The sequence below is a fragment of the Camarhynchus parvulus genome, chromosome 2 (assembly GCF_901933205.1).
Source record: "Camarhynchus parvulus chromosome 2, STF_HiC, whole genome shotgun sequence".
NCBI classification, from domain to species: domain Eukaryota; kingdom Metazoa; phylum Chordata; class Aves; order Passeriformes; family Thraupidae; genus Camarhynchus; species Camarhynchus parvulus.
This window is the reverse complement of record NC_044572.1, coordinates 101224619-101244908: the sequence shown is the minus strand read 5'-3', so window position 1 is coordinate 101244908 and position 20290 is coordinate 101224619. Positions and strand designations below refer to the sequence as shown.

Below are 20290 nucleotides of genomic sequence, written 5' to 3'. Positions count from 1 at the left end.
ACAGCACCTAGTTTAACAGTGATGCAAAAAATCTAGCTAGCAGAACCTCATCCATGTTTACTAGGACTTCTTTATTAACAGTTGCTTCAGTTATTCAGGTTTTAATACATTTGATGTGTTCTCTTGTGCTGTTCTAATCAATTCACTTACCATGTTAAGCTTCATAGAAGTTTTAGATCTTAGGCTGCTGTGGTTTCAGCAATAGTTGCAATCTCCTTCAACCCTTCAACTATACACCTAAGGGTTTGCTTTTTTTTTTTTAAGCAAGGCCCATTTGTATGTTACAATGTTGATTGTTGCTATTTCTGTCCTTACCCTTTAATCCTTTACATACCTCATCCTGTATTTTGACTTCCCTTACTTTTGTTCAGGGTAGCAGATGTGCCTAGCAGACCTCTTCCAATCTCAATGCAGGTACACAGGCTAAACAATCAAGCAGTGGAGCTGTGCCCTGTTAGGAACAAACAAAGCAAGGAAACATCTGTGAATGTAGCCTCTAAGGCAGGGAGAGAGCTTTTGTGCTGAACAAGTTCTATTCTGTTTGTGACGTTCAAAGCTTCGTCTCATTTCCTTTAAAACAGAAGGTGCATGGTAAAAAGTTCTTCATGCACATACTGTCATTGTGTGTGACAATGAGTGGTTCAAGGTGTCCTTTAAAATAATTTTTTATATGCTGTGGCCGTCCATGGTTGGTAACTGCGTGCTTTTTGGTTAAGTTCTCAGAAGGGGAGGAGAAGATTTCTTCTTTGAGAGCATGTGGCCATGGGAGAAGCTTTTCCAGGGAACAATAGGATAGGCAGTAATAGATGTGCTAACTGAAGACCTTGCACTGGGGAAGTTTTCTTAGAGTAATGGGGAAGAAACACAAAACTAGTCCAGACATCATGAGAAGAGGGAAGATTTTTCTGTTAACCCAGAGGAAAGCAAGTAGGGTTTGTTGAATCTATAAGGGCTATTGAAGATTGCTGGTGTGCCAAGCAAGTCTGGAGGAAAAGGGCACTTGTTGCAAAGATGTAGTTGGACAGAAAATGTATTTGTTTTCAAATGGCTGTATTTTACTTCTTTCTCAAAAGAATCTGGGTTTTCAGAAAGAAGACAGTTTTTCAAGTTCATCTTCTAATAAAACATCATTTCTTTCAAGCTCTTTTGGTATTTTTTGGTGTGTTCACTTTAAAGAAAAGGTGCGGACAAATCTGTCTCAAAGCTCTGGCGTGTTTGAAATCCAGTCATAGCATAAAAGTTGAAAAATGTTATAGCTGGTGAAATACATTAGGTCATCTTTAAAGAAATCCAGCTGACTACATCATGAGGACTCTTGAGAGAATTTGAAGAAAACTTTGCATACCTTGTTGGGGGACTTTTTTTTTCATGTTTTAGAAATCAGTTCTCGGTCTTAGCAGTTTGTAGCATAATTCCCATTGGCTGTAGAAAGGTACTGTTGAAGCTGCAGAACACGAGAGTAGACCAAATATGGCATGACAGAACTGAAAAAAGAACATTGTCTAGACTTCCCTCTTTGAAACCCCAAAGGAGCACAGTTCCTTTCAAAGTGGAAAAACTCTCCCAGGTAGCTGTACGCTTTGGCTCATGTGGGTTTTCTGAGTGACTGGGGCTGGGAAGGAAACCTTCCCCCTGTGGTGGTGCTGCTCCATTGCCTCAGGCCTGGACTGCATCGAAGATGCTTCTCCAGGGACAAGAGGAGTAGCACAAATCCATGGAGATTTTGTAGTCCACACCACACTTGACCTTTTTTATCAAACAGAGGGAAAATTACCTTGTAGATGCATTTCCTTTTATTCAGGCAAGTCAGGTTTCCTGTTATAAACAAATAAACTAACCAAACGGAAAACTTTCCAGTTGTGTTCATGAGTGGAATTGCAGCTCAAATGTCATCCCTTTTCCCTGCCCTTCAGAAGGTTTTATACAAACCAAACATTAACTTTGTTCCATATCAAGAGTAGTCTAGTCTTTTTCCAACCGAAATGATTCCATGATGCTAGGACTCTGGAAAGATCCAGATTGTCCTCTAACTATAAATAATCTTAGGTGAGTGTTTCAAATACATACCTACTCCCTGCTTTAGAATGCTCAACCAGAATTTGTGTGTTCCAAACCTGGGGAGATGCTGCTGGAAAGCTTTGTGTTTTAAAACTCTTGGGTCCACCTGTGCTCAGTAAGATAAGACTTTGATTTCTGTTTTTCTTTAAAAGCAATGATTGCTTCAGAAGTTGAATTTGAAACTTGAGACAACTCTCTCAGAATTTATGCACACGCAGTTGTTTTCACTAATAGCTTGTGAACTTTATATGTCCCTACTATACATTGCATGCTTTTTTGCAAAGAGATAGTATTAGTTATGTAAGAAGTAGCCTCCAGAATGTCAGTGCAGTGTTTGAAAATGCAGAGTAGTCGTGAAGAAAACAGATAAACAGATTACAGGACGAGTAGTCAAAATCAATACATATTGAAAGGGCTTGAATAAACAAACAGCACTCAGAAAGCAGGATTTGTTTTTTATATACTGGCTATTGGAAAAGGGGCTGCAAAAAATACAGGATTCAGAATACATGATTTTATGTCCAAGCTTGATCAAAGCAATTTCTAACAAAGTTATGGGAGATGTGTCTGTGCATATAAGATGAGGAAGAATTTTAATAATTGAATTTAGTGAAAGAATTATAAGGCTTATTAGTCTTACTAATTGCTTGGCTAAAACAAAGCTGGCATTATGGGTAGAAGTGAATTGGTCTTTTTAAAAAATACACAGGACTTATGGTGGATTTTTACTGGATTTTTTCCAAGAGTTTGAACAGTTGCAAATTTGGAAGATAAACAGCTTGAAAGTTGAGATTAATGATGTTTTTAGGATGGGTAATAAATAATGATTGAAATTACCATGTTAAATTTGAGTAAATATTGCTCAAAAGAAGACTTAAAATTCACTTGGAGACAGTAATGGTTTGTAAGTTAATGAGCAGAACTGATGGGTGTTAGCTGAGGCACTGAAGAGAAGACTCTCAGCTGCTGTGTTTTGGGACACCTCATTTATGCCAGTTCAGGGGTGCCAGCATCTCTGATGTTTGTGTGCACTGCGTGATGTTTGGTGCATTTGAATGAAAGTTCCAGCTTCTTTAGGTAGTGCTAGTCATGCTTTGAGAGTTACAGCAGCCCTGTAGTTTTCAAATGTTACCTGAAAATGTATTTCCCTTTTTCTATGAAATTAGTAAATAGTAAGAAAAAGTACTGAAGAGAAAACCTGTTTTGTTTGCAACCTTTGGGAGTTAAAGTATAAGGTGGACTGTTCCTAAATTCAGGTTGTTTGCTTTCTGCAATACTTCCAAGGCGGACTGTATACGTGTTTGTTTATGGAATACAGTAAATAATAGACTTTTATTGAGTTTGCCTTGTCTGAAAGTGGTAATCATTATGCTTACAATTCATCTGCTCATGCACTGCAGTTCCAGTGTCTTGAACAGTTCCACACTTAGTCTTGGGCAATCAGATAGCTGTAATCTCTTGTGGGTGATGGCTGTAGGGTTGGCTGGCATTTAGGGAATCCTGTTTTGCTGAAAAAAGTAACCTTTTGTATGTACCTTCCAATCCAAGCCTTTCTGTGATTCTATGAACTGTCCAGTCACAGCACTTACGACACCTGTCTGCACCTCAAGGGTGTTTTGTTAAAAAAGTAATACACAGAATATCTGTTGTTAAAATCAGACTTTTTGCTCTTGATCATTTAGCACATTTCTCAAATATTGAGGGTCAAAATCAACCAATAGTAATGTCTAAATAAGTTAAATACGAGTACTTCTTTTTAAAAATATTTTTTAGGAAGACTAATAATTTGTCCTCAACCATGTATAGGACTGGTGAAAAATCAACAAAGTCACTTTCTTTGCTCACTAGTCCCATTTTCTTTATGCATGAAAAATGATACTACATTCTATTTCATTGTATTTGACATTCCCAGTATAAAAATGATCTCTTAGCAAGGTGAAATGATGAAAACTTGCAGAAGTGACTGGAAAATCTCTTATGCCATTCCCATTGTTTTTTGTAGAACAGTATGTTCCTTTTCCAGTGGTCAGATTTTCTTTTTTAAAACTTCTCTTTTTTTTAATAGTTCTGCCACTCTATCTTTTGACCATCTTTTTGTGTCCAGTATTTCACAGAAAATGTTGATTTATGCTAATGAAATGACCAGGATATTTAATTGCCTATTTATTCTGGAGCATATCTGTATTTTTTTTTTCAAGTATTGCATCCTTTTTAGAATTAATATTTACATAAGCCAAATGCCTCCTGAATTACTGCTGAACCATTTTTCAGTGAGGAATTGTACAGAGCAACAGTGACTTCAGGAAAACCACTGCTTTGTTAATTTAAACTCCTTAGCTATAATGATGAAATACATGTGACTCAGCAGGGTTGTGGACTTAAGAAGCCTGAATTTAATGAATGATGAGCATTAGATTTTACTGCATTGCATGTAGTGCCTAAACATAGCCCTAAAGACTAAACCCAAGTAAATCCCATTTAAACTTTTTGGCTGAGGAAATTATTGTCATCCATGTGTTTGAACATGGAAGTACACTTAGAGAAATTAAATAAGTGTGATAAAATGAGTGTATTTATAGTAAGACATGCCCTTGATATTTCTTCTTAGGACTGAGTACTCAGTTGATTATAATTTTACATGTTTTCTTGTGGAATCCTTCAATTCTGGCAGATAACTGTTTCCTTGTAGATATACCAGTATATCCTTTCAGTTATTTTTAATATGTGTTTCTTATGTGCCCCAGTAAATGAGAAGCTGTTCTGGAGAACTGATCCACTGTCAGAAAGTATGCTGTGGGGATTTTTGTTGTTTGTTTGTTGGATTGATAGTTTCCATGTAAAAAATCCTGCCAGTTAATTTTTAGTTAATTCATAAATGCTTTAAGTATTGCTCTTATAACTTAGCAAATTATACCTATTTAAGGGGTTTATATTTTAAATGTCAATAAATTAATTGAATGGCAGAGCATGTACTAATTGATGGAAGGAATATTAGTTTCTTTCCTGCCTGTTTTAAGAGAAAAAAGCATATTCAGTGATTTCTGTTTATGTTACTAATGAATAAGGATTTTCTCAATATATTATAGTAATAGACTGTGAGGTAAATACAGAGTAATGCCTTTTAGGAAGTAAAATATTTTTATACTCTGTTGTATTAAGAGTAAATTCCATTTTTGTCAATTTTATCAACTTGTCTAGAAAGGAAATTATACTTGATAAATAATTTAAATTCAACCGTAAACTACTATTATTGAATAGTTAAGCCTGTTTAACATAGAGATGCAGTCTGGACAAAGGTTCTCCAACATTCCATTTCAAGAAATGACTTGCATCTCATTAGAGGGTATTGTCACCCATCAAAGTAAGAAAAAGAAAAAAAAATTAAAACTTGGTTTCTAATAACTACGTGACAAGTGTGTGTGTAGTTATATTTTTCTAAGTACACTTAGCTATGCATTTGTAGCAGGGAACTATAACATATCCATTTCTGGACTTATGAAAAATGCAGGGTTTAAATTATCTCATGCATTTTATTGAAATGTTTTCTTTCCAGAGTAGATATTGAATTTTATTTCCTTCTATGATATCATAGGTTATCTGTTAATAGAATTCTTTCCTTTTCACTTTTTCAACCCAGAAATATGAATGCCTCAGAAGTCATATTGCATTTTTCTAACATCTGTACAGCCTTTCAAATTCCTTAGTTCTGCAGCAAGATTATTTTGAAGGTACTCTTCAATGGAACACATTAATAGGCACTAAAAAATAAAGTCTTAATTGACTAGCTGCTCATGTGAGAGTTGTTTGAATGTGACTTTATTTGAATACTTTTACATTTCATGTAATTTGCTGTTTTGTAACCATAACATGAAATTCAACCCCCGCTTTTTTTTTTTTTTTTATACCTGTAAAGCTTACTGGTTTACTTGTATTTGCATTTGTTCATGCTTTTTCACGTTTTGAGGACAGGAGACAGTTGTCACACTTAGTTCAGTAGGTAACTTGTGATTAGCTAGAGGGAGGTTAAGGGATTGAGAACATTTTAGACTCTCTCTGCATCACATACTGCATCCAACCGTCTGAACACATAAAATTCTCTTAAATTTCATTGCCATTCTTGCAGTGGATTGACCCTGTCTGGACACCAAGTGCACTCCCCTTCATCCTGCTCTCAGCTTCACTGTGGAACTTTCTCTCCTCTCTCCCAGCAGTGCAGAGGGGCAGGAAATGAGTCAGTTCATCAGATGTTGTCTCTGCCACTCCTTCCTCATCAAGAATAGTACTCCTCACAGTCTTCTCCCACTCTGGGGTCCCTTCCCACAGGATGCAGCCCTGCAGGCACAGATTGCTCCAGCGTGGGTCCCACATCAGGTCACAAGTCCTGCCACTCAACCTGCTCCAGTGTGGGCTTCTCACAAAGTCACAGCCTCCTTTGACCATCTGGTTGAGCTGGTGTGGCTGCTGCAGGTGAACCCTCTGTGGACTCCATGGGCTGCAGGGGCCAGCCTGACTCGCTCAGCACCTGGGGTGCTGGGGAATCTCAGTTCCAGTGCCTGGAGCACCTCCTCCCCTCCTTCTGCACTGACCTTGGTGTCTGCAGTGCTGTGTCTCTCACATATTCTCAGTCCTCTCTTCAGCTACAATTCTGAAGTTTTCTTTTTTCCCCACCTTTCTAATGATGTTATCCCAAAGGCTCTGCCACCATCACTGATGGGCTCAGCTTAGGCCAGCAGTGGGGCTGGCTGGCTTGGAGCTGACTGGCACTGGCTCCGTAGGACATGTGGGGAAGCTTCTCACATGAAGCCGCTCCTGTAGCTCCCCCAATACCACAGCCTTGCCAGGCAAAGCCAGCAGGGACCGTGCACATAGAAGCACTCAGATAGCTGAGACCTCAAGTTGATTCTGTACTACCATCTGTAGGTTTATTGCAGTGCAGGTCGCTTCAGTGTTTGGGGCTTTTTGTCTCTTTCCTTCCCCACCTGTAGAATAAAGACTGTAATGTTTACCAGCTTTAGAAAAGAATTTTGAGATTCTGTAAAATAAATTTGAGATCAAATACCTACCAAATACATATTACTCTTATGTTAGTAGAAACAAAGAAAAATGGTTGAATTATTATTATTATTATTATTAAATTATGCTTTAGTTACAGATATTACCATATTAAGAAGAGAAAAAACAAGGAAGAAATTGAATCAGTCACTTTGTTTTTGCAGGTTCTTTCATGTTGGTGAATACACCTAGAAGATTTTCAGGACAGAAAGCTCACCTCCTGATGCCCCATCTGAAAGAAAATGATACACATTGTATTGATTTTCACTATTATGTTTCAAGCAAGAGTGGAGCTAGCCCTGGCACTCTGAATGTATATGTGAAGGTTAATGATGGTGCTATTGGTAACCCAGTCTGGAATGCATCTATCACTGCCACTTGGAGCAGAGCTGAACTGGCAATTAGTACTTTCTGGCCCAATTTTTATCAGGTATGTCTTACTTTTTATTAAATTTTATTTCTCATAATAGCCATCTGGTTCTTAATCCTCATTTTAACTTTAAATCAAAATAAATTTCAGTATTTCTAGTTGACCATCATCTTAATCAAATTTTTGTACATGATGTTGAATGTTTGTTTTTACATACATATGGCTGTGTTTATGTGTTTATGTATAGTTATAGAAGTGTGTGAAATGCACACATGCTCTAAATGTGGATGAACTAATTACATTGAAGAAATCTAGAAATTTTGCCATTGATTTCAGTCAATTAACTGTTTCTCTGTAAGAAGTTCACTCGTTCTTTCAGTTCAATAGGGATGCTGGAATTGAACGCCAGTAGATTTTATTACAGTCCAGTCTTCAAGTTTGATTTAGATCAGCAATACTTGTTGCTTTAGAACCAGCAGAATCCTTTGAATCCTCAGTTCAAGTCTTAACGCTGAATGCAATATCCATTTGTCCAGTAGTAAACATAAATATAATACTAGCTGTCATAGGAATGGGATTTTGAGTGCATCCTAAAGATTATGGGGAATTTCACTTGACAGTCCCTTAGGATGTTGCTTTTCTGTAGGAAGGTTTAGATTATACAGTTAGTTACTGCTTTATAGTAGTTCAGTGTTTTTCCTCCTTCTTCCTGTGAAAGTACAGTCTGTGTCTCCACAAACAAATAACTTAGTTTAGTAAGAGCTGACTGGTAGCATAGAGGTGTTACTGAGGATCCTGCATCTTCACCTGAAGTTTGGAAAGTTTGAATTGTATTTTATTTGTTTGCCTCTACTGAATATTGTCACCATATTTATGGTTTGACGCTTTCTGAAGAAAAGCCATCCCGAAGATGTCAAGTTCCTTGACTGTAGACCTCCCTAGGAGGTACAATCTTGCTCTTCCACCATGCTGTTCCAGAGTGAGACTCCCTAATTCCTACAGCAATGCCCCAGGTACTAGTGTCACATGTGGCAGAGTCTTGTTGCAGTTCCTTCATTTGCTGTCTCAAGTAACCAAGTATTTGTTGCCCCATCATATTTTAATTAGGAGTTTGGCAGTGTCCGCTGCAGGTACTCTGGAAAGCTGCAGTAGGATTCTTTCTGTGGCTGCAGCATCTGATTTGTGAGGATGTCTCAAGGAACTCAATCTATCCTTTTTTATCCCTTTTTCATTTAAGTAAAAAAAAGTGCTGAAGAACTTTCTGGAGTCTTTTCTCTGATTGTTTCACCCACAATGAAACAGAAAATCCTACTCCAAAATACGAGTTTGGAGGGCCAGGAACATTTTATTCTTGGAATGTGGGATGCCTGGCAGTGGATGCAATACTTACAGACCCAAAAGAGCACACTTACACATTTCTTCTTGCCTCTGATAGTGTGCTCCTAGGTTGGGTCTGCATTTGCATCCATTGTACTACCCAAGATTCCTAGGAATTGCTGCAACTGCATTGTCAGGACTTCCTGGAGAGTATTCAGGGAAAGCTTACAGACATCTCAGCAAACTTCATGATGTGGATCTTTTATAATTGTCTGCAGGCTTGATGAGGTGATACTCTCCTGCCTTTTTGAGAAGGGCAGGCATATTGGCAGAGCTGAGGCTCACTTCAGCTGTGTGGGAGAAGCTATGTGCTATCTCTCTGGAGCAAAGTCCAAGCTTTGTTTAGTCATACGTCTCTCAGGGTGGAAAGGCAGTGTGTATTTTGTTGCCTGTCAGAGTTCAAGGAGGGTTTAGATGATGCTGTCTGTCGTTTGGTTTGAGGTGGTCCTGTGAGGAGCAGGGAATTGGTGTTCAAAATCTCAAAGTGTCTCTTCCAGCTCAGGACTCCTATGATTCTCTGATCTTGCATCAAGACCTCATTTTACCAATTTGATGCCAGTGTTGAGAATGCCTTCCACTGCTGCCAGAAAGCCTTTCTATCTTCACTGAAATATTGAGGACCAGTCTGTGTTGTTAGCCTCAGTGGATGGTGGGAGAAGAGGATAGAGCATCCCGTAGACAATTTTGTGGCTGACATTGGATATAACTCAATGGTTAATAATGTGGAATTTGCTGGAAGATTTTGTGAACGTGGTGGGTGGTTCAGGAATACTGAATATTGTGTAAATGTGTGACTGTGTCACTTACGCCCAAGTCTGAAATGTCCCCATCTGTATAGTGAATTAGAGGAGCTTCCAGTTTTCTGTCTTCTGAAAGGAGTCTGGTTTTTGTGCAGCAGAACTGCTCTGGAATCAACAGTCAGTAAAGAAGAGTGTTGTGCTTTAAAGTCTCACTCTAGCTCTGAGTCAAAAGGCTGACGTGGACAGGGGAATTTTAGTAGAAGAAGCCTTGACTCTGACTATTAATTTTAAGGTAAATTAACATATTCTTAAAAATATAGAAAGCCTCTGTCAGTTTCAAATGTTATTACTAATCTTGTTAATAATAATCTGTGTCAGATTTCTGACAATATGATACCTATGGTATTTGGCCAGAGAAACAGAAGGATAACCATTCCCATCCTCTTTTACCTCAAGACCTGCCTTCTGGACTGTTCACCCTTGTTTGTAGGTGAACCCTTACGTGCTTGGATGGCGTACTGCAGTTCAGTTGATGTATAATAGATGCCTAAACCTGCCTGTAATGGATTCCGTGTGCTCTCCTTGCTACTGGAAATGTTGACATTTTCGCATAATCTTTCTTTCACTGTGGAGTATAGTAGGTAATTTTCTTTGCATTTGCTGCATATAGTCTGAAATAATACCTGGTTAGGTACTGCAATTTAGCTGATGTGCCAAAAGATCTTATGCTATGTTAATATCCGTGGCAGTGCAGGGAATCCGTGTTAAATACTGTAGCTTCTCTGGTTTCATTGCAAATAAGCTCATTTATTCTCGAGGAAGTGCTGTCACCATTTTAAGAGCTTACAGTTAATTGTCTTTGGTTTTGGTTCCCTCCATTCTCTCAGAGATCTGTGATGCAATTTCCTCACTTGAGTGCTGACATTTGCAATTTTTCATTGTTTCTGAACTCCTTTCATCAGTTTTCATATTTTTTCTTCTTTACAGAGTTTGTTGTGGGGGAAGACAGGAAGCCAGCTTTGAGCAGCTGGGAGAAGGGGGCAGGAGGAGGAGAGAGGGTATATGTGGATCTTGTGAGAGCGTGGCAGCTCAGGTGACTGCAGGAATAGTGGGGGAGGCACAGGACTCACCTGATAGGTATATAATGTAGTACTGAGTCTGTTTTCCTGAGCTGCTATACATTTGAGTCCAAAACTCTAACCTCCTTTGGCACAAATCCATGTGGTCCACACAAAACCACAAGAATGTACAAGATTTCCTCCCAGTGATTGTCTGAGATTGTCTGACCCTGCTGAACATAATTAAGAAAAATCTCCTAAGAAGATTTTTAAGGAATGATGGAGCCCTTTTTAACTTTTCTTATATGAAGGTTGGTAGCTTCCCAATGAGTAATCTCCAAGAGAGCACATGACATTAATAGGTGAAGGGACAAAGCAATGTAATTGTGTGACTGTTGTGTTTTAAATCACACAATCTGTGTAGCCATCCACATCTGTGAATGTTTTATAATTCCATTTCCTTAGCAGAACACCTGCAAGATGTCTAGATGGAAGGGAAACCAATATGCACTACAGAAGTCTGAGAACAAATTATATATGATAACATTTCAGAGTTATAATATTTATACAATTTAATATTTTTTCAAACACAGTGTGTTGTGTCTGTTTTGCTGTTGAAAAATGTAGGCAAAATAGCTCCCACTAAATGGTAGCTGACTACAAATCAGATTATGTAGTATGGAGTGAATTTTAATCCAACTTCTAAAGATTTATTGGTTTAAACCATGTATTGCAAACACATACAAGCAAAGTGCTAAAAAAAGATTTAATAATTAACAGTAGTTTATTATTGGAGCACCAGCTGCCCCAGCTTGTAAATATTTTTCAGGTTGGGTTTCTATTTAGAATTGACTCATTAGAAAAACAGTCTTTGAACTAAATAATTAATTTCTTTTAATGCACCCTTTTCCTTTTGCCAGGTAGTTACTTGTGTATGTTGCACACCATAGATATAAGCTGTACTACATATATTTCACAAATCACTGTTGCAACCTGCATGTAACAGCATTAATTGTTGATTACTTGCTGATTACTTAAATTGTCAAGCATTCTGACAATTAAGGATATATTTAATTCCATAATTAATGATCTTCTAAGTACTACTGCCTAACATTTGCCATTGATTTTAGTGTATGTTTGCACTGCTGTCCAGTTAGTGATAACAGTGTGCTTGCAGTAACATGGGTTCAAGCTGCCAAACACCTTCTGAGTCCAAGATAATCAGCACAGCTTGTTCTTTTCTGCTGTGCCTGCTGGTCTCGGAACTATTTGTTTCGAAGTAGCTGGTGTATTTCTGCAGGTCCTAGTCTTATTTCTGCTTTATAAAATTGCTTTAGGAGTGCTCCCCTGAGGAAGCATTGCCTTCCTCTCTTTAACACTGTGCCCAGGTGAAATTGTTTGCTTTACTGAGCTATTGTCTGCTTGGTGCATCTTAAGTAAGAGCATCAAGGAGTTTATCGTGCCTTTGGAGACAGCCTGCAAACAAAACAAAGCTTCACATAATTCCTAAGACCTTCACCCTCCTCCTAACTTGAGTAGAATTAGAATGTACATGGAAAAAGAGAATTGAACATTATGTAGATTTTGCTGGTAAGTGGCAAGATTGTTTTTAGATTCTTGGGGAGCAGTCTCAGTAGGTTGAGAGGCTCTAAAATTGATACTTAGAGATAAAAGTCATGAAAAGGCTTCTCTTCTAGTTGAGGAGAGGGTGGCAGGGTTTTTTGGCATGTGTTGTAATTTTCTTCAATGTTTTGATTTTTTTTCTCATTTGGATTTTTTAGCAGGAGTAGAATCTGGTAGTTTCAGGGTTGTTTTCCCTAGATTAGTTAATAATTCTCAGACCAATTAGTAGTATTTAAAATAAATTTTATATTTTAGAAGTGTTGCTATTTTGGAATATCACAATATGCAAAAGCTACTACTGAGTTGAGTCTGGTGAGGGGATTGTGTTCCTTGCTTCTAACCCTTCGAGCAAGCAATTTAGCACAGCACCACTGCAAGTCACACACCATCTCCCTATCAGTTTTTATATTTTGAATTATTTGCTTTATACTTTACTGGAAGTCAGTCGTAGCAGCAGTGAACTGAAACAAATCTTGATTAAATAAAACAACAAACACTGCAGGTTTAAAATTCAGAAATTGAATTGATTAAAAATAGCTTCCAGTATAGTAACACAAGTGTCTGTGCCACTGCACCATCTTTAAATGTAAAATCCTATGAAGCTGGAGTGAAAAAATGGGGTAAGAGCCTGGCAGTAATTCCTGATCCTTTTTAGTAAGGACACAAAGGAGTTACATTGGAATCACTTCACAGAGATGGGATTTACCCTTCACCATTCTGACACATTCCCCTGTAAATTGGGAGTTTAGGGAATAAGAAGCAGCAGATCAAACCTAACTTTAAAATCTGGACTTAAGCATACATTTGTTTCATAACCTGCTTTGTACATGTTTGGCTTGGAGTTTGGCTCGTGCAGTGTACTTAAATCCTCATCTAGGACAGAGCATTAAGCTTCTTGTGCAGTAAAAGTCAGGCTCACATTCTCATGTGTTGTGTGTGTTGCATTCAACTGCACACATACAGTTCCTGAACTGTGCTTTGAACTCCAAAGAAACTTTGAAATGCATATTGCATTTGGAAAAAGAACCTGTGTCAGGCATCTTAAATAGCTCTTCTTCGTTGGCTTATGTGCTTTGGGAATAACTATTTTGAGAAAGATGCACCAGGGCAAACCACATATCTAAATTTAAAAATCCCCAGCAGTCTAAAAATGGTCACAAGTATGGAGGCATGCATTTTCTGTCATAGACACAAGGCTCTGTTATTTGCTCCTGTCCATTGTTCCTAAACCAGAAAAGCATTTGGGCCTTCAGTAGAGAAATACAAGGCAGCAACTGGTTTAAAAACAGGAAGAGAATAATAAGATTTAACAAGCCTTAATGTCAGGAGTTCAGTTTTCAGGCTGGCTTGCTTGTTTCTTTGTGGTCTCAGATTGGCAGCAGCCACCAGAATGTTGTTTCATGTGCTTGAGTGCAGGTGTGAGGGCCACGTGGTAGTCATGTAGAGGTGGGAGGTGGGGAGGGAAATGGAGCAAATTCCCAGCCAGGGAGGCCTGAGCACAATTCAGGCAGCCCATGCCAATAAGCTGTGATGGACCTGTGTGGGGGCCTAGGAAGGACCAGGTCAGGAGCCTCCTTTCACATGGCTTTGATGAGAAAGCAGTTGCTGCTGTTGTGATAAGGCAGGTAGTCCTAGGATGAATTAGAAAGGGGGGAAGAATTCAACCCACAGGGGTACAAGCCAATTTTCTGGAGAGAAACTGTTTCCAGTGCCTTGTACAGTACAGTCAGAGCAAGGTGCTCTGTGCAGCAAAGCAGAGCAGGTGGAGAGGAGAGTGCAGCGTGTGCTGCAGCACTGCCTGCTCACTGGGGATGCAGGGGGGCAGGATTGCAGCCTGAGCTTAAGCAGCTTTCTTAGTACTCCTTTCTCTTTCTTGTTTTTGCAAAGTGCTATTTTTAAGTCGTGTGAAGGACAGTGTTTATATTAGGTACGATCCGCCTTTTGACTGAAAGTGTTGTAATTCTGCAGCAACAAAGGCAGGAATTTACAGAGTGAGGTTGTGTGGCAACAAAACCTGTTTATTTCTATTGTTCTTTGGAACAAATGAGTTATCTTGAGTCGCACATTTTCAGCAGTAAGCATTTATGTTGGTGAGCAGACCCCCTTTCTTTGTTCATATGTAGCAAGGGGAAGTGGCAGGAATGAAAAGCTAATTTTGCTCTTCAGTGAAGCAGGGAGGATCAGGGACAGTGCAGTGCTAAGCTGCTTCCCTGGTTCCTGTTTGGCAGGCATGCTGCGGGGAGAATGGTGTAAAACAGTTCTCAGGGCAGTGTTCAGCAGTTTTTCCTGAGCAAATGAATTCCGTGTTTTAACCAGTTGTTTCCGGACTGATAAGGTGGTGGAATAATAGGCAAAGAATCCAAGGGCTGCCCAGTCTGACGTTGCTGGAGTGTTTTCTCTGTTTTGACTGGAGTCTTTTGTATTGCCTGCAGGTGTTGCATCAGCTATGAGAAAAGGCTGAGTTTGGAGGTGGCAGTAAAAAAGTTAATGTTTACAGGCCAAGCTACTTTTCAAATGGAAAATTATGGAGAAAATTTGATGTGAAATAAGTTTCTAGGTTTCATTCCTAGTGAATTTACTAAGAAAACTGATCCAGATTTGTGAAGAGTCTTGACATCCCTATTGTAAGGTTTTCAAAGGTACCGGAAGTGTTTCTTAGGTCTCTCTCTCACAGTGTGTAGCACTTTTATTAGGATTTTCAGAAACCTGGAATATGTAGGATCAAATTACTTTTTTAATTTAAAAAGGGAAAATGCTTAGTTAGCAGATATTTGAGTCCATAATCTTCAGTCATCAATTCAAATAAAATACTGAATTTGTATACAGCATTGACAGTATTTCACAGTCTGTGAACCAAAGAGGAATTATATTACTATACTTGGAATAAACTGTCATGCTCATACAATCATAGAATCATTTAAGTTGGAAGGGACCTTAAAGATCATCTAACTGCAGATTCCTGCTGTGGCTGGGACACCGTCCATAAAACCAGGTTTCTCAAAGCCCCATCCAACCTATATTGGAACACTTCCAAGGGTGTGGGGCTCAGTTTCTCTGGTAAACCTATACCAGTGTTTCACCACCCTCAAAGTAAAGGTTTTCTTACTTATATCTGATCTAAATCTGTTCTCTTTCAGTTCAAAGCCATCGCCCCTTGTCATACTACTACCTGCCCTTGTGAAAAGTCCCTTTCCAGCTTTCCTGTAGGTCCCTTTTAGGTACTGAAAGGCCCTAGAAAGATCTTCAGTGTGTATATGTGGTTAGATACACCTGTAATGTGGTATCCCATAACGAGACAAAGTTGAATGGAGCTCTGAATAGTCTGGTCTAGTGAAAGGTGTCCCTGCCCATAACAAAGGGATTGGAATTAGATGACCTCTAAGGTCCCTTCCAACCCAAATCATTCTATGATCCTGTGATCCCTGGAGCCTTCTCTTCTTGAGGCTGAATGACCCCAGCTGTCTTCATAGGGGAGGTGCTCCACCCCTCTGACCATCTTTGTGGCCCTTCCCTGAACTTCCTTCAGCAGGGTTTCTGCACTTCTTGGGGGCCCTAGAGCTGGATGCAGTACTCCAGGTGGGGTCTCACTGAAATGGAGTAGAGAGAAAATCCCTTGCCTTGGCCTTTTGGCCATGCCTGCTTTGATCCAGCCCAGGATGAAGTTGGCTTTCTGGGCTTCAAGTGCATGTGGCTGGGTCGTTTTGACCTTCTCATCCAGCAACACTCTCAAGTCCTTCTCCTCAGGTCTCCTTCATTCCATTCTGACCAGTCTGTATTTTTGCATATTTTTTCTTCTATATATGAATCGGTGTCTCTCTTTGACAATGGTATGTCACTATTGGCTTTACCGCCTCTTTCTATTTACCAAAAATGGCATATTCCATGTGAGTAGAGAGTAAAAGTTACAGTCATTAAAGCTGGTATCAGTTTGGCTATTGCTTTTAATAGAAGCATGATTTAACTGACAGTATTTCGATTTGTAATACTTTTCTTTAGAACATACTGTCTTTAATGTCAATAATTGTAATTCAGTTGTATGTCCAACTGGCATTTTCTTGATACGCTGCCTGGCTTATTTTGTGGAATGACACTTTTGGTATTTTGTCTAGAGATACAGCGGATATTTTAAATCAGTTATTGAGTTTTTCTCTGCTGTTGTCATTGGCAGTTCTGATTCAGTTGTTTCAAGGTTGTAGTCTCTGCCTATGAACTGAATGAATAGGAATCCACAAGCTTTTTGGCTGTGAGTAGATTGCAATACTGAGGTGCTTAAAGCCTCTCAGAGAACCTGTAGCTAAGCTCCCCTGTTATGAATTATAGAAATTATTTTGTGATCTATTGAGATATTGCACATTTTCTTTTCTAAAGCTCAGGTTATTGGTCTTGCTGGAAGTCAGGTAGCTCTTTAGAAAAGACACTCCTATGCAGCATTTTAAAAAATAGCTAAATCCCTGTTATCTAGCAGTAACATTCCTAGCAGAAAACTTCTGACTGGTTTGGCTGGCTGCTCCACGGGTGTGCATGTGCCAGTTCCTCAGGATATTTTTTAGAATTTAGCATGCCTGGAAGTTGAGAACCTGAAAAAACATACAGTTTTTTCTGCAGTGATGGGATCATGGATCCAGGTAGGCCTTTCAGATGGCTTTGTGCAACTGCTCTTATGCTGAATGTTCCACAAGAAAGAGAGGGTTGGTTTTTGGGGGTTTTCTTAGGTTATATTTCAATAAAACCCAGAAAGTTAGTTGTTAATGTATTTTTCTTAACAGAAGGAAGCTCAAAGCCACTAGGGAATACAGGAAACAAATCAGTAACTGTCCCCAGCCATCTGTGTTTTTTAGAGGCAGGTCTTTGCTTGCACACCTAGATTCAGTTGTCTCAGGGACTAACTTTGTGGCAGCATATTTTCCTGGGAAACCTTCCCATAATTTCTGAGACCTTGTTGTCTGCTCCCTGATCTCCACTACCATATTGGAACATCTCTGCCTCAACTTCAGGTTTCTGAGGCTATGCTGTGGTTCTCATACCCTATGGTCTTTCAGGTGTTCTCACTTTCAGATAGCTTGGTAACTCTTTAGGAGGTGGAGCAGTCTCTGCCTTTTTTCAAGGGCCTCAGCATAATTACTTTTTTTCAGAGCTTGTAACACAGATGAAGGATGTGCAATTTCTTGTGTCATATTTCTTAATAGAGAGAAATTATTGTTCTTTTTAAAGTTCAGTGGCTGAAAACAGGAGCTGCGTTCTTGGGTCTTGCACTGCTGTTAAAACATAGGGTTACTTAGTGCACATCACCTCTCTATTTCCTTTTCAAGGCTATTAAGATGAGGGTAATAATTATGGTTAGAGAAGTTATTTCAGGTCTCTGAATGCAGGTTATTCTTTGAGTCTTTGCTTTTTTATTCTTTAAGAACTTCTTCTTCCCAGGATACTTAAGACAAATTCTACCAGGAGATTTTCTTCTTTTTAGGAAAGCGATCCTTTGAAATTTTGAGTGGTGTTGCTCTGGATGTTCTACTAAATGCTAGGAGCCAAATCCATACCCTGTTCAGCCTGTTGCCATGGATCAATAATACCAACTTCAAGAGTCAGTAGAGTGTCATCTGGCATTCAGAAAGCCAACTGAGCAACCCTTTTCTTGCAGAATTTGTTTGAAAAATTTCTTTGGCTGCATTTGTACTTTGCTTATTGACTTCTTGTATTTTTTTCTTGCTTCATGATTCATGTAGTGGCAACACTGGCACTTCAGGTTGAAATTTTGTGTAGACAGGGGGCAGAGCTAGAATGAATCAGGTATTTTTTTTCCTTTTCAGCCATGTGGACTTAAGGCCATATTTACAGCAATTTTAATCCAGTGAGACTGGGAGGGAGAATTGGACAGAGGTTAGGAGGAAGAAATCTGGGAGAGAGCAGCAGGTCAGTGTCCATAGGCAGAGCAATGAAAAACAAGGGAGAAGGCGGAGACTGAAGGGCATGGAGGTTTTTCTCACTGCAAGGTTTGTTTTAAAATCAGAATTGGTGTTCTGAGAGTGTTTATTCAACATCAGGAAATTGTGATCTATTATGGAGCTGTATGTTATCCTTATAACATCTTTGCGTTCTGTATCATTCAGTAAAGGGGTATGGTATATAGTGTGATCATCTGTTCCAAGGTCGAGTACAGCATATGCATGAAAAATGGTTTCTAAACTTTGTGTTCCTCAGGGTGATTCCCGAGATCAGTTACACAAGGCAATTACAGTTAACTTCCCGAGCAAAAGTAAAGTATTAAAAAAAAATAAAAATTGCAACCTGGATTGTAGCATGAACTTCTTGAGCATTGGTGTGGAAATGTACCTGCTAACATTGCTGGCATATTTTCTTCTATTCCATGTAAACATTCTTGGGATGTTCAGACTGCCAAAGTTTGGAGAGGTTTACTTTAGAGTGTACTCAGCTCAAATGATGGGAGCAGTCCATTTATTTTGTGACCTATTTATAGCCATTAAACAAGCCATGGCAAATGGATCTGCTTTGCTTAATTCACTGCAATTGGTGGACGATTAAGAAGCATGCAAAATACATTCCTGAAAATAGGTATGTTTGTGTCTGATACCCTGCAAATCTCTGTATACTACAAAATTGTAATGTTTAAAATAAAAGCTGTTCATTTTGCAAGACAAAGACTTGAAAGTACAGTACTGCTCTTAATACTTAAGGCATTTATTAGAGAACTCCTTTGGCAGACCAAAGGAGTTATCTAATAAATGACCAATTGCAGAGATTGGTTATTTCTACTATATATGATTGTGCTTGCAAATCTCCAAAAATTATGTAAACATGCAAAAATGTGATTTAAGTTCTGGTTAATTTTAATGATAAGAGCAACATGTTTTGAGGGTTTTACGATGGTGTTTTGCTTTCCAGGTGTTCATAACATATTTGAAAGAGTTGATGCGTTTTTCCATGACAAACTATTTTTATATTCCCTGTGTTCCAAAGATGCTAACTGAAATTCTCTTTCTGCTTCTCAGGTTATTTTTGAAGTGGTTACTTCAGGTCGCTCTGGGTATGTGGCTATTGATGAAGTGAAAGTTCTAGGACATCCATGTAGTAAGTACCTATCTTGTGTTGTAAAGCCAGATCCCCTAAAATAAATGTGCTACTATGCTTTGATAAATGTGGAGCAAAAGATAAGGAGAACGTCAGAAAACAATGTCACTGCCAAAAGTACAGGCTGAGTATATATATATATATATGAAGTGCTGCTAAACATGGCATCATTGCACCTTATTGTCTTTAAAGACATCTCTGCTATGTGCACCTTGTGCACTGCACTTAGCATGAGTCCCAAACCCAAACTGGGCCATATGGCAGCTCCTTTAGAAACAAATCACCAAATCATCATGATCCTGTGATTCTAAGATTTGTTGATGAGTTTTCTGTCTGCATCAAAAATTCAGTGCAGCCACAAGCTGAGACATTAGTGAGAACAGATGAAAAACACAAGCTGACTATATATAATTATATTTTCCAAGGCTTAGAAGGAAGAATACTCAGCTGGCTGAGGACTGAGGCTTTGCTAAGCAAGGTTGCTCAGGGTACTTCCCAAGGTTCATGGCTCAGTTTCTGCACTATTTTACTTTTTCATGCTTCAGATATATTTCTTTATCCCATTGTCAATTCAAACCTTGTAAATTAAGCTTTAATGTGGTAATCCAGACATAACTAAACAGACTTCTTAAATAAAACATTACTTCACATGTATGCTGTTGGTTAAATAAGCTGTATTAAGATCATGCATGGAATAGTAGGTTGTGATCTTACTGACCAAATGACTGAGTGGGAAAGAAGACACCAACTTCTGTGTGATTGTTCCTCTTATGTCATATTGTGCTTGCATGCATTTGTTGCAGCTTTTAAGTAAGAGCTGTGATTCCAAATAAAAAGTGCTCTATCGGTTAGTATCAAAGCACCTCATAAAAATGGTTTTAGTGTTAATGGCAGGAAGACACACACATTTCTTCAAATAGAGAGAC

General features: G+C 38.8%; 1 protein-coding gene across 1 annotated transcript in view; it reads left to right on the top strand.

The window, feature by feature from the left end:
* PTPRM (protein tyrosine phosphatase receptor type M) overlaps window positions 1-20290 on the top strand; it is a 442005-nt gene that overhangs the window by 128086 nt on the left and 293629 nt on the right. Inside the window, 2 exon segments of the mRNA XM_030966307.1 lie at window positions 7275-7540; window positions 19286-19364. Coding sequence (XP_030822167.1) covers window positions 7275-7540; window positions 19286-19364 — 345 coding nt within the window.